Source organism: Hypanus sabinus, chromosome 21 (assembly GCF_030144855.1).
Source record: "Hypanus sabinus isolate sHypSab1 chromosome 21, sHypSab1.hap1, whole genome shotgun sequence".
Taxonomy (NCBI): domain Eukaryota; kingdom Metazoa; phylum Chordata; class Chondrichthyes; order Myliobatiformes; family Dasyatidae; genus Hypanus; species Hypanus sabinus.
Window position 1 is genome coordinate 67,194,475 of NC_082726.1, and position 12,500 is coordinate 67,206,974.

At 46.7% G+C, this 12,500-nt stretch overlaps 1 protein-coding gene across 1 annotated transcript in view; it reads left to right on the forward strand.

Moving 5' to 3' along the window:
• Positions 1-9,884, forward strand: part of tmem72 (transmembrane protein 72) — a 27,207-nt gene extending 17,323 nt beyond the window's left edge. The window contains exons 2-5 of the mRNA XM_059946797.1: positions 5,129-5,195; positions 5,293-5,364; positions 7,423-7,571; positions 8,676-9,884. Of these exons, the coding sequence (XP_059802780.1) occupies positions 5,129-5,195; positions 5,293-5,364; positions 7,423-7,571; positions 8,676-9,097 (710 nt within the window). The 3' untranslated portion in view covers positions 9,098-9,884. The remainder of the gene's footprint in view (positions 1-5,128; positions 5,196-5,292; positions 5,365-7,422; positions 7,572-8,675) is intronic.
• Positions 9,885-12,500: the final 2,616 nt, after the last annotated feature.

Consider the following 12,500-nt stretch of genomic DNA (forward strand, 5'->3'; position numbering starts at 1 on the left):
AAAAATCTTCACTCATCTCAACTCTGAACTGATTCCCCAACATATCGACTCACTTTCAGAAGACTCTACCTCACGTTCTTGATGTTATTTATCTACTATTTATTTATTATTGTAAGTATTTGTTTATTTCTATTGCTTTGCGTATTGGATGCTTGTCAGTCTCTTTTGTTCTTCAATTTTTTTTATTTCTTTATTCTACTGTGGATGCCCACATGAAAATTAATCTTGGTATCTGGTGTATACATACTTTGGTTATAAATACTTTGAACTTTGAATTGAAAATACATAAATACAGAATCTTCAAGTCAGCATTGCCACAGGTAATAATACAGTAGCATCGTGGTTAGCATAACGCAATGACAGTGCTAGGATCGTGGTTCGATTCCTGCCACTGTCTGTAAGGAGATTGTACATTCTCCCCGTGGGTTTCGTCCGGGTGCTCCGGTTTCCTCCCACAGTCCGAAGGCATATGTATGAATTAGTGGGTTAATTGGTCACGTGAGTGTAACGAGTTGGTGTGGGCTCATTAAGCTGGAAGGGCCTGTTACTGAACTGTATCTCTGACTATAAAAGTCGTGTTATACCATTGCTTATCATTGGCACATCGGTTGTCATTTATTGACAAAAGTGAAGGAAGTATTTCATGGGGCTTTGACACAAACTATAACTAATTTATCATTTGCTGCCAGGTCTTCATATAATATAAAGCATGACAGCCCAGGAACAGGTCCTGTGCAGGTCTGTAGTCTAGTGCAGTTTTTATAGACAATAGACAGTAGGTGCAGGAGTAGGCCATTCAGCCCTTCTAGCCAGCACCGCCATTCACTGTGATCACGGCTGATCATACACAATCAGTACCCCGTTCCTGCCCTCTCCCCATATCCCTTGACCCCTCTATCTATAAGAGCTCTATCTAACTCTCTCTTGAATGCATCCAGAGACTTGGCCTCCACTGCCTTTTGGGGCAGAGCATTCCACATATCCACCAGTCTCTGGGTGAAAAAGTTTTTCTGCATCTCTGTTCTAAATAGCCTACCCCTTATTCTTAAACTGTGGCCTCTAATTCTGGACTCACCCATCAGCGGAAACATGCTTCCTGCCTTCAGTATGTCCAATTCCTTAATAATCTTATATGTTTCAATCAGATCCCCTCTCACCCTTCTAAATTCCAGTGTATACAAGCCCAGTCACTCCAATCTTTCAACATATGACAGTCCCGCCATTCCGGGAATTAATCTTGTGAACCTATGCTGCACTCCCTTAATAGCAAGAATGTCCTTCCTCAAATTTGGAGACCAAAACTGCACACAATACTCCAGGTGGGGTCCCACCTGTACAGCTGTACTCCTATACTCAATTCCTCTTGTTATAAAAGCCAGCATGCCATTAGCTTTCTTCACTGCCTGCTGTACCTGCATGCTTGCTTTCATTGACTGATGTACAAGAACACCTAGATCTCGTTGTACTTCCCCTTTTCCTAACTTGACTCCATTTAGATAGTAATCTGCCTTCCTGTTCTTGCCACCAAAGTGGATAACCTCATATTTATCCTCATTAAACTGCATCTGCCATACATTTGCCCATTCACCCAACCTGTCCAAGTTTATGTTGCTTTACGTAGTCTAGTGTAGTTTTGTTTTGTTTCATGTAGCACCATGGTCCTGGAGAAATGTTGTTTTGTTTTTACTGTGTACCGTACTAGCAGTTTATCTTTGAAATGACAATAAACTTGACTTGACAGGCCCTTCAGCCCACAATATCTGTGCTAGCAGATATTGTGTCAATTAAAACTAAACTCACCCACCTGCCCCTCCAGTTACTACCAGTTCATGTGTCTGTCTCAAAGCCTCTCAGATGCTGTGATCGTTTCTGCTTCAGCCGTTAGATTAGGGTTAAATCGGGGTTTGTCGGCTGTTGCCGGGTGGCATGACCTGAAGACCTGGAAAGGGAAAGGCCTATTCCGCATTAATCCTCTAAATAAAAAAATAAACGTCCCCATTTCACTTTACCTATGTCCCACAGTTTTTCACACTTCTTAGAAAATGTTTCTGACCTTCTACCCTTTTATTGCCACACATAAACCTCCATCTGGCCTCCCCTCAGCCCAGAAAAAAATCATTAAAGTGTGTCCAATTTCTTCTTACTGTTCGTACTCTCTAACCCAGGCAACATTCTCCAATTCCACATCCTTCCTGTGATGGAGTAGACAGAACTACAAACCACAGATGCAACATAACTTGCCAACTTTTATATTCAACCAACAAAGGCAAGTGTGCCACGTGATCTTTACCGCTTGTCTACTGGTCTTATCCCTTTACAACAGGGTCACATTCATTTATTTACTTGTCACATGTGCATCAACACACACAGTGGAATGATTCACCTGCATTTACAACCAACACGACATAAGGATGAGCTGGGGGCAGCCCGCAAGTGTTGCCTCACATCATTCAGTACAACACAACGTCAACAAAACGACAACAACGAAACAAGCCCCACACACACATACACACACACACACACTCACACACACACTCACACACACACACACACACTCACACTCACACACACACACACACTCACACACACACTCACAGAGACACACACACTCACACACACACTCACACAGACACTCACACACACACACACACACTCACACTCACACACACACACACACTCACACACACACACTCACACAGACACACATACTCACACACACACACACACTCACACACTCACACACACACTCACACAGACACACACATACACTCACACACACACACTCACACACACACACACTCACACACACACTCACACAGACACACACACTCACACACACACACACACACACACACACACTCACACACACACTCACACAGACACACACACTCACACACACACACACTCACACACACACACACACACACCCAGGACAACACTGCTTCCAGGCCACCAACTTCCATTCCTTGGCCGTGGACTCTCGAACTTGCAGACATCAGGCTTCTGGTAACTTTCTCCAGGAAATCCTTCTGTATATCAATACTCCTTAAGGATTCTGCTATTTACATATACTTTCCTTTGACCACCCAATGTGCGGCAACTCACACTTTCCTTGATTAAACTCCATCTGCCATGTCTCCACCCACATTTCCAACTGATCCACATCCTGCAGAATCTCTTGTCAACCTTGTTCACAACTCCATCAGCGTCTGCGTCATTTATAAACATGCTAATCAGCTCATCTTCATTTTTGTCCAAATCATTTATATAAGAAACAACAGAGGTTCCAACACTAATCCCTGCAGAACGCCACTGGCCACGGACCTGCAGTCAGAGTAACACCCCTCCAGCACCACCCTCTGTCTTCGATGGCCAAGCCAACTTTGAACTCAGACCACCAAGTTTCCATAGATCCCATGTGCCTGGATCAGCCTGCTGTGAGCGATCTTGTCTAATGCTTCATTGAAGTCCATGTAGACAACAACCACAGACCTACCTTCTTCAATCATCTACATCACTTATAAAATTTGAGGAAATTTGCAAGACATGACCTCCCCACACAAAGCAACAAGACATGATAAACGGGAGAAGGATTAGTTTCAACCAGAGATTACTTGCCTCTTCAAAGCCCTGGAATGAGCCTCACTCGAGGGGATAAGATGGAGAGAAATGTATAGCAGAATATGTTGCCATGTGAACATGGTAGGAGGGGGCTTTTGAAGTTTTATGTTAGAAAGCACACAGCTGTTGAAAAGTCTGGTGATGGAGAGAGATTTCATCTGTACAAAGCAGATAGATTTGGCTTCGTCTCAAACTGTCCCTTCGGTGCCCAGCAGGCGGATGGTGGGAAATACGGTCACACGCCGCCACCTAGCGTTGGAGCAGCGTCATTGACATCAGGTGCCATGATCACGCACCGTGTTATCGGACCTCTGCAGATTAAAAACATACTTTATTTGTTCTGTTTATTATTTACTCCTTTGTTGGAATTGCATTTACAACTCACCCATCATTTCCTTTACAGAGAAGATTTACAAGGGTTTGGCAGCGGGAGAGGTCAGCCAGACTCGGTATTTATTCCTTGGAACACTGGAGAATGAGAAATGCTTAAAAGGCGTAGAAAAGCATAGAAAAAGGAGATAGCAATAATCTTTTCCCCAGGGAAGGGGAGTTCAAAACTAGGGGCCACAGATTTCAGGTGAGAGGGGAAGACTTAAAAGGTACCAGAGGGGCAACTTGTTCACCCCGAGGGTGGTGATTATATGGAACAAGCTGCCAGAGGATGTGATTGAAGTGGGATCAATAGTATTATTTCAGAACCACTTGGATAGGTACATGACGAGGCGGGGGTTATAGAGATCCCGGCCGAATCGGGACATATGAGTTGAGCACTGTGGACAGCAGGGAATGGTTGGGCTGAAGGGCTATATCTGTGCTACATTGCTCTGTGACTTTGTGACTCTAGTTTCTCTGTAGTGTCAGTGCTGGAAGTCTGAACCACTGCTGTCCCTGTTGGGGTAATGGTGCCACCATGAATGGATAACCAGAATAATCTCCATCATATTATGTAGTTCCTGGCCTCTTGTTTGTGATATGAGAATACAAACAGCCTTCAGTTCCAATAAATGCCAACATTGGGTCAAGGTGCAACCCAGAGGGAACCCAATCCTGACCCTGAGTCAAGGACCTCCCTTTGGAAGCTGAATCTTTGCTCGAAGGTCAGTTCCATCAATCTGGATGAAGCCTCATGAGTTTAGTTGATTAGAGGAAGAAAGTACAAAGTAAACTTATTATCAAGTTACTACCATATACTACCCTGAGATCCATTTTCTTGTGGGCCTTCACACTAGAACAAAGAAATGCAATGGAATCAATAAAAGACGACACACAAAAAAGACTGACAAACAACTAATGAGCAAAAGAAGTCAAACTGTGCAAATAAAAATTAAATAATATTGAGAACATGACTTGTAGAGTCCTTGAAAGTGTGCCTGGAGGTTGTGGAATCAGTTCACGGTGTTGAAGTGAGTGAAGTTATCCGCACTGGTTCAGGAGTCTGGTGGTTGAAGGGTAATAACTGTTCCTAAATGATAATTAATGACGTGTCTTCTGTCCACTCAACACCCAGTGCTCCTCGGCGTTGGAATTGTTACTGCAGTTGAAGGGCAGTTCGCTAAACTGGCCGTTTACTTGCTGTGAGTATATTAATGAACTTCCATCAGTTCAAGGTTTTCTTGTTTGTGTCAGTAATATGTGAGAGATTAAAAGGTTAACACTGCTTTTTCTGTTAAGATTTGCAGCAACAGTGCTTGCGATTTTGGAGAGCCCGTATTTTATTGACATTGTTCTTGCCCACCACTGCCCGTAAGTAGAAGCTCACTTACTTAAGAGATGTCGTTGGTCCCAATGCTTCATGTGACCCTCAACAACAGGAACTAACCTTGGCACAGATCATAATTTCCCAGCGAGGAATATAAACATGGTGAAGTTGCTGCAGCTGGGATCTTGGACCCGATCTCTTCTCTGCTGCTGATTAACCAGTCACTCGTTACATGAAACTATCCCAGCAACTTGAACTCACCAGCCTTGAGCTCAGAGTAGTCTGCATCGTGCCTCTTCTGTAAACTGGGAATGACAGAAAAAGTAAAGATTGTCAAAAATTATATTCAGATTATATGTCTTCAGAGTTCTGGGCAAAGCCTGCTTACATTTGCAGCTATTAGTCTGGCAAACAGGATGGAGGGAAGATATCCTCTCGATCTTAGAGGGAAGAAATCCCCTCGGTCTTTGTTTAATCTGAAAATTTCCCATGCTTATCAATTTATTTTCTCTTGTCCCAGCTTCTCAAATGCACACAGATGGACAGGTGCCCTCTCATCTTTCTAAGTTTAGTCTTTTCCAAAATAGACAACTGAACCTTAAGCTCAGCATGTCCTCGATGAGAAATGTCACCCAATCATTGTGGATTCACTGGGCTCTTGGACAATTTTACCACCTCCAGTACTGTGCAGAAGTCTTAGGCATATGTATATATAGCTAGAGTGTCTAAGACTTTTGCACGGTACCATATATTATGACTTCCCAGATACCAAATAAAACTTAATACTACTGAGCTGAGTGCTCAGAACACCCTCACTATGTATACATGCCTAAGGCTTTCGGACAGTACTGCTCTGTACAATAGCAATTGCCAGCTACCCACATGCTAAAAATTTACTGTGAAAAGACACGCCAGTAGTTTGTAAACACGCAGCAAGTACGAGGAAGGTTATAGCTCTGATGTTTGTGGCACTAACGTTTCTGCATATTACACATATTGGAGTGAAAATTGTTCATGGTAAAATGTATGTTAAAATCCAGCAGCAAGAAAAAGCTGTTCTGATTTCTTATCTGTTCTCCCCTATCACCAATAGATTTAAAATGCTGCATTTACCCTTGTAACGAAAACAGTTTTACAAATTGTTCTTTACTAATTCAGCAGCACGAGAAACAAAGGAGGCAGGGCACTGTATTCATGTGAAAATCACAGAGTCGTACAGTACCACAGTGCAGAAGCAGGCCCTAGTCTGCACTGAACTGCTATTGAGTCAAGTCCCATCGACCTGCACCTGGACTGTATCTCTTCATACCCCTCCCATCCAAGTACCTATCCTGGTGTTCCCTTCTCTCAAGTCCACCACTTCACTGGCAGCTCATTCCACACTCGCACCTCCCTCCCAGTGAAGAGGATCCGAAAAGTCCACATGTCCTTTAACAGCAGCTGATACAAGGTGACACACATGTGAAAGAATCAGGCTCTGTCCAACTCTGCGTCTTCCCTTGTGCCATGAACTGCATCGTCTTGAGTTCAGGATGCCATCGTTTGAACTCCATTTCCCAGTTAAGCACTTTGCATGCTCACTCTACCAGCAGGTGTGGACCAGACTCCAGACAGAGGGAAGCACAGATGACTGACAGCATTTCCATCATTCTCTCCCCCTCTCTCAATGTCCTTGTCTTTATCTCCAGCCCAGGAGAACGGTCCTTCTTGCAGAAAGAAATTGCCCCTTTTTATACTCTTTAAGATCCATCCAAAAGTCTTACATTAACTTTTGCCCCGGTGGGTTAGCTCCCTCGTACTTTCCCCGGTGGGATGGCTCCTGCGTACTTTCCCCGGTGGGTTGGCTCCCTCGTACTTTCCCCGGTGGGATGGCTCCCTCGTACTTGCCCCGGTGGGTTGGCTCCTGCGTACTTGCCCCGGTGGGTTGGCTCCTGCGTACTTTCCCCGGTGGGTTGGCTCCCTCGTACTTTCCCCGGTGGGTTGGCTCCCTCGTACTTTCCCACATCCCAGACTGATAATGTTATGCCTTACAAGTTTCCAGTTTGTGTTACACACTCGCCAAGGAGGAATCAAATTTAATTTTTTCCTTACAACCCTTTTAGCTATGTGTTTCAGACAGCAGACAGCAAGGTTTGGAGCGTGTGGAAGAAAGCTGTCCGTCCCAACGGTTTTCAGAAGTTCCTCACATTCGTCTTCCTGTCTGTGGCGTGCTTCCTACACCCGGTTCTGATCTGGCATGCGACTATTCCGGGTGAGTGTATTCCTCAATGAGTTATCGGCCTGTGAGTAGTTTCGCTGATCTCTTTGACCCCACCGTACTCAGTCTGTGCAGGAGGGCACGATATTATTCTCTGGCGTGATAGCAAGGTTTGTGATGGGTCATATCTCTGAGACCAGTGAAGGCGTAGAGTAACGTGACTGTGGAAGTGTACATAATCCACAACCACTGACTTTGGGTTGGCATTAAATTTTAAGAGGCTGCTCTGACATGATGACATAATTACAGAACTGGGTTTTACCGTAGCTTTATGTTCAGCTTTTTGAAGACCAATAAATGAGTTGTACATTTCTTTTCTTATACATAAAATGCCTTGTCATTTTATTTGTGAAAACCTACAAAGGGACCAACCAGTCACTTACTGGAATTCGACACGAATTCCATTTCTCCGCACCTTCCCACCAGCTCCCCGCAGAATCAACCACTCACACACATGGTGCAGTTTACACTGGCCCTGCAAGCCTTCACAATGCTGGAGGAAACCAGAGCGCCCAGAGAAAACCCACGTGGGCCCTGGGAGAGCGCACAAACTGCAGAGGCAACACTCTAACCTCCGAGCTGCCCTTCTCACCGAATGCTGCCTGCTTTAGAGGGCGTGCTTTATGAGGATAGGTGGAGTGAGCCCGGGCTTTTCTCTTTGGAGGATGACAGGTGACCTGATAGAGGTGTACAAGATGATAAAAGGCAGAGATCAAGTGGATAACCAGGGACATTTTTCCCAGGGCGGAAATGGAATTTTAAGGTGATTTTAAGTAAGTATAGCGGGGAAGTCAGAGGAAATTTATTTTACAGAGAGTGGTGAATATGTGGAACAGCCTCCCAGAGATGGTGGTAGATGCAAATACATTTGGGATATTTGAGAGACTTTCACATAGGCACATGGACGATAGAAAAGTGAAGGGTTATGTGGGAGGGAAGAGTTAGATTGATGTTGGAGTGGGTTAAAAGACTGGCACAACACTGTGGGCCAAGGGACTGTGCTGTGCTGTGCTAGGTTCTATGTAACTCAGAATGGAGAGTTTTGTGCTGATTAGTGTGAGGAACGTCAGGAATCTGACAATTCCCATCTCTCTCCAGGTACAATGTTGATAATGAGTGGCCTCGCCTACTTTGTGCTCAACCTGAGGAAAAGGTTTCAAGTGAAAATCAAAGAGGGACCAGGCAACAGGAGGTGTCCCCAAGAGTATGCCACTGCCGTGGTCATCTCGGAGGCTGCGGAGATGGAGCAGATGTACAGCTTTCACCACCACTCTGGCAAGAGAAGCCGAGCCTTGATAAACCACTTGCAAGGTATCTTCAGACTTGGTTCTGAGAGACCTCCAGCCAGTGAACCCACCCAGAACTTTCCGGACAGAACAGCCACCTCCCCAGCCGGGAGCTTCAGGAGTAAAGGGCCGGTGTTTGAGGAGTGTGCTGTGGGAATGACCCTGTCTGAGCCCGGGGAAGCTGAGGACTCAGAGGAGACCACATCGGAGAAAGCTCAGATAATACCCAAGTGAGAGCGTACGCAGGCCTCGGACTGTTTCACTCTCCTGGAGAACTGTCTGGAATTCTGGTGCTGCATCCACTGATGTACTTTTTGAGTCGCAGTTACCGTTATCCTGTGCACAGTAACCTCCCTGTTACTAGCAGCAATTTGACCGGGCTAGAATGTATTTTATAATGTGTATAGAAGAATGAATATTGGTCACAAAACCATGAGACATGAATGCTACTGGATGTTACACCGAGTGGGGCTTAGTCTGTGTCCCAGTTGATAGACAAGGCAGCAATCAAAACAAACTACCTCTGAGACAAGTGGAGACCAGTGTCTGCTGGCACTAGAAGACGTTCTCGTTGTGTTGTGACGTTCCACGCTGATGTTCAGGAAATGATGGACAAGTACCGAGTAGACCTTTCAATATCCAGATTCATTTCTCACACGTACATCGAAACATTCAGTGAAATGCACCATTTGCGTCAACAACTGACACGGCCGAAGGATGTGCTGAGGACAGCCCATAAGTGTTGCCACACATTCCAGCGCCAACACGCCTGCCCACTGTGCTTGGCAGAACACAACAACAATGGCAAAGCAAGCCCGTTCCTTCCTCCCTCGCTCCCACCCACACACACAGGCCTTTATCCCCAGGACAGACGATTATCTTATAGGCCTCACGAGTTAATCTGCAGATGCAGGAAATAAGTAAAAACACAAAATGCTGGCAGAACTCAGCAGGCCAGACAGCATCTACGGGAGGAGGTAGTGACGACGTTTCAGGCCGAAAACCTCCATCACGACAGGAGGGTTTCGGCCCGAAACGTCGTCACTACCTCCTCCAATGTAAGTGCGCTGGGGTTACAGGACTGTGTATGAGCACTGGGGTTACAGGACTGTGTATGAGCACTGGGGTTACAGGACTGTGTATGTGCTCTGGGGTTAGAGGACTGTGTATGTGCACTGGGGTTACGGGACTGTGTATGAGCACTGGGGTTACAGGACTGTGTATGAGCACTGGGGTTACAGGACTGTGTATGTGCTCTGGGGTTAGAGGACTGTGTATGTGCACTGGGGTTACAGGACTGTGTATGAGCGCTGGGGTTACAGGACTGAGTATGAGCACTGGGGTTACAGGACTGTGTATGAGCACTGGGGTTACAGGACTGTGTATGAGCACTGGGGTTACAGGACTGAGTATGAGCACTGGGGTTACAGGACTGTGTATGAGCACTGGGGTTACAGGACTGAGTATGAGCACTGGGGTTACAGGACTGTGTATGAGCACTGGGGTTACAGGACTGTGTATGAGCACTGGGGTTACAGGACTGTGTATGAGCACTGGGGTTACAGGACTGTGTATGAGCGCTGGGGTTACAGGACTGTGTATGAGCACTGGGGTTACAGGACTGAGTATGAGCACTGGGGTTACAGGACTGTGTATGAGCACTGGGGTTACAGGACTGAGTATGAGCACTGGGGTTACAGGACTGTGTATGAGCACTGGGGTTACAGGACTGTGTATGTGCTCTGGGGTTAGAGGACTGTGTATGTGCACTGGGGTTACGGGACTGTGTATGAGCGCTGGGGTTACAGGACTGTGTATGAGCACTGGGGTTACAGGACTGTGTATGTGCTCTGGGGTTAGAGGACTGTGTATGAGCGCTGGGGTTACAGGACTGTGTATGTGCACTGGGGTTACAGGACTGAGTATGAGCACTGGGGTTACAGGACTGAGTATGAGCACTGGGGTTACAGGACTGTGTATGTGCACTGGGGTTACAGGACTGAGTATGAGCACTGGGGTTACAGGACTGTGTATGTGCACTGGGGTTACAGGACTGAGTATGAGCACTGGGGTTACAGGACTGTGTATGTGCACTGGGGTTACAGGACTGAGTATGAGCGCTGGGGTTACAGGACTGAGTATGAGCACTGGGGTTACAGGACTGTGTATGTGCACTGGGGTTACAGGACTGTGTATGAGCGCTGGGGTTACAGGACTGTGTATGTGCACTGGGGTTAGAGGACTGTGTATGTGCACTGGGGTTACAGGACTGAGTATGAGCACTGGGGTTACAGGACTGTGTATGAGCACTGGGGTTACAGGACTGAGTATGAGCACTGGGGTTACGGGACTGTGTATGAGCACTGGGGTTACAGGACTGAGTATGAGCACTGGGGTTACAGGACTGTGTATGAGCACTGGGGTTACGGGACTGTGTATGAGCACTGGGGTTACAGGACTGAGTATGTGCACTGGGGTTACAGGACTGAGTATGAGCACTGGGGTTACAGGACTGTGTATGTGCACTGGGGTTACAGGACTGAGTATGAGCACTGGGGTTACAGGACTGTGTATGTGCACTGGGGTTACAGGACTGAGTATGAGCACTGGGGTTACAGGACTGTGTATGTGCACTGGGGTTACAGGACTGAGTATGAGCGCTGGGGTTACAGGACTGAGTATGAGCACTGGGGTTACAGGACTGTGTATGTGCACTGGGGTTACAGGACTGTGTATGAGCGCTGGGGTTACAGGACTGTGTATGTGCACTGGGGTTAGAGGACTGTGTATGTGCACTGGGGTTACAGGACTGAGTATGAGCACTGGGGTTACAGGACTGTGTATGAGCACTGGGGTTACAGGACTGAGTATGAGCACTGGGGTTACAGGACTGAGTATGAGCACTGGGGTTACAGGACTGTGTATGAGCGCTGGGGTTACAGGACTGTGTATGAGCACTGGGGTTACAGGACTGAGTATGAGCACTGGGGTTACAGGACTGTGTATGAGCACTGGGGTTACAGGACTGAGTATGAGCACTGGGGTTACAGGACTGTGTATGAGCACTGGGGTTACAGGACTGTGTATGTGCTCTGGGGTTAGAGGACTGTGTATGTGCACTGGGGTTACGGGACTGTGTATGAGCGCTGGGGTTACAGGACTGTGTATGAGCACTGGGGTTACAGGACTGTGTATGTGCTCTGGGGTTAGAGGACTGTGTATGAGCGCTGGGGTTACAGGACTGTGTATGTGCACTGGGGTTAGAGGACTGAGTATGAGCACTGGGGTTAGAGGACTGAGTATGTGCACTGGGGTTAGAGGACTGAGTATGAGCACTGGGGTTAGAGGACTCTGTATGTGCACTGGGGTTACAGGACTGTGTATGAGCACTGGGGTTACAGGACTGTGTATGTGCACTGGGGTTACAGGACTGAGTATGAGCACTGGGGTTACAGGACTGAGTATGAGCACTGGGGTTACAGGACTGTGTATGTGCACTGGGGTTACAGGACTGAGTATGAGCACTGGGGTTACAGGACTGTGTATGTGCACTGGGGTTACAGGACTGAGTATGAGCACTGGGGTTACAGGACTGTGTATGTGCACTGGGGTTACAGGACTGAGTATGAGCGCTGGG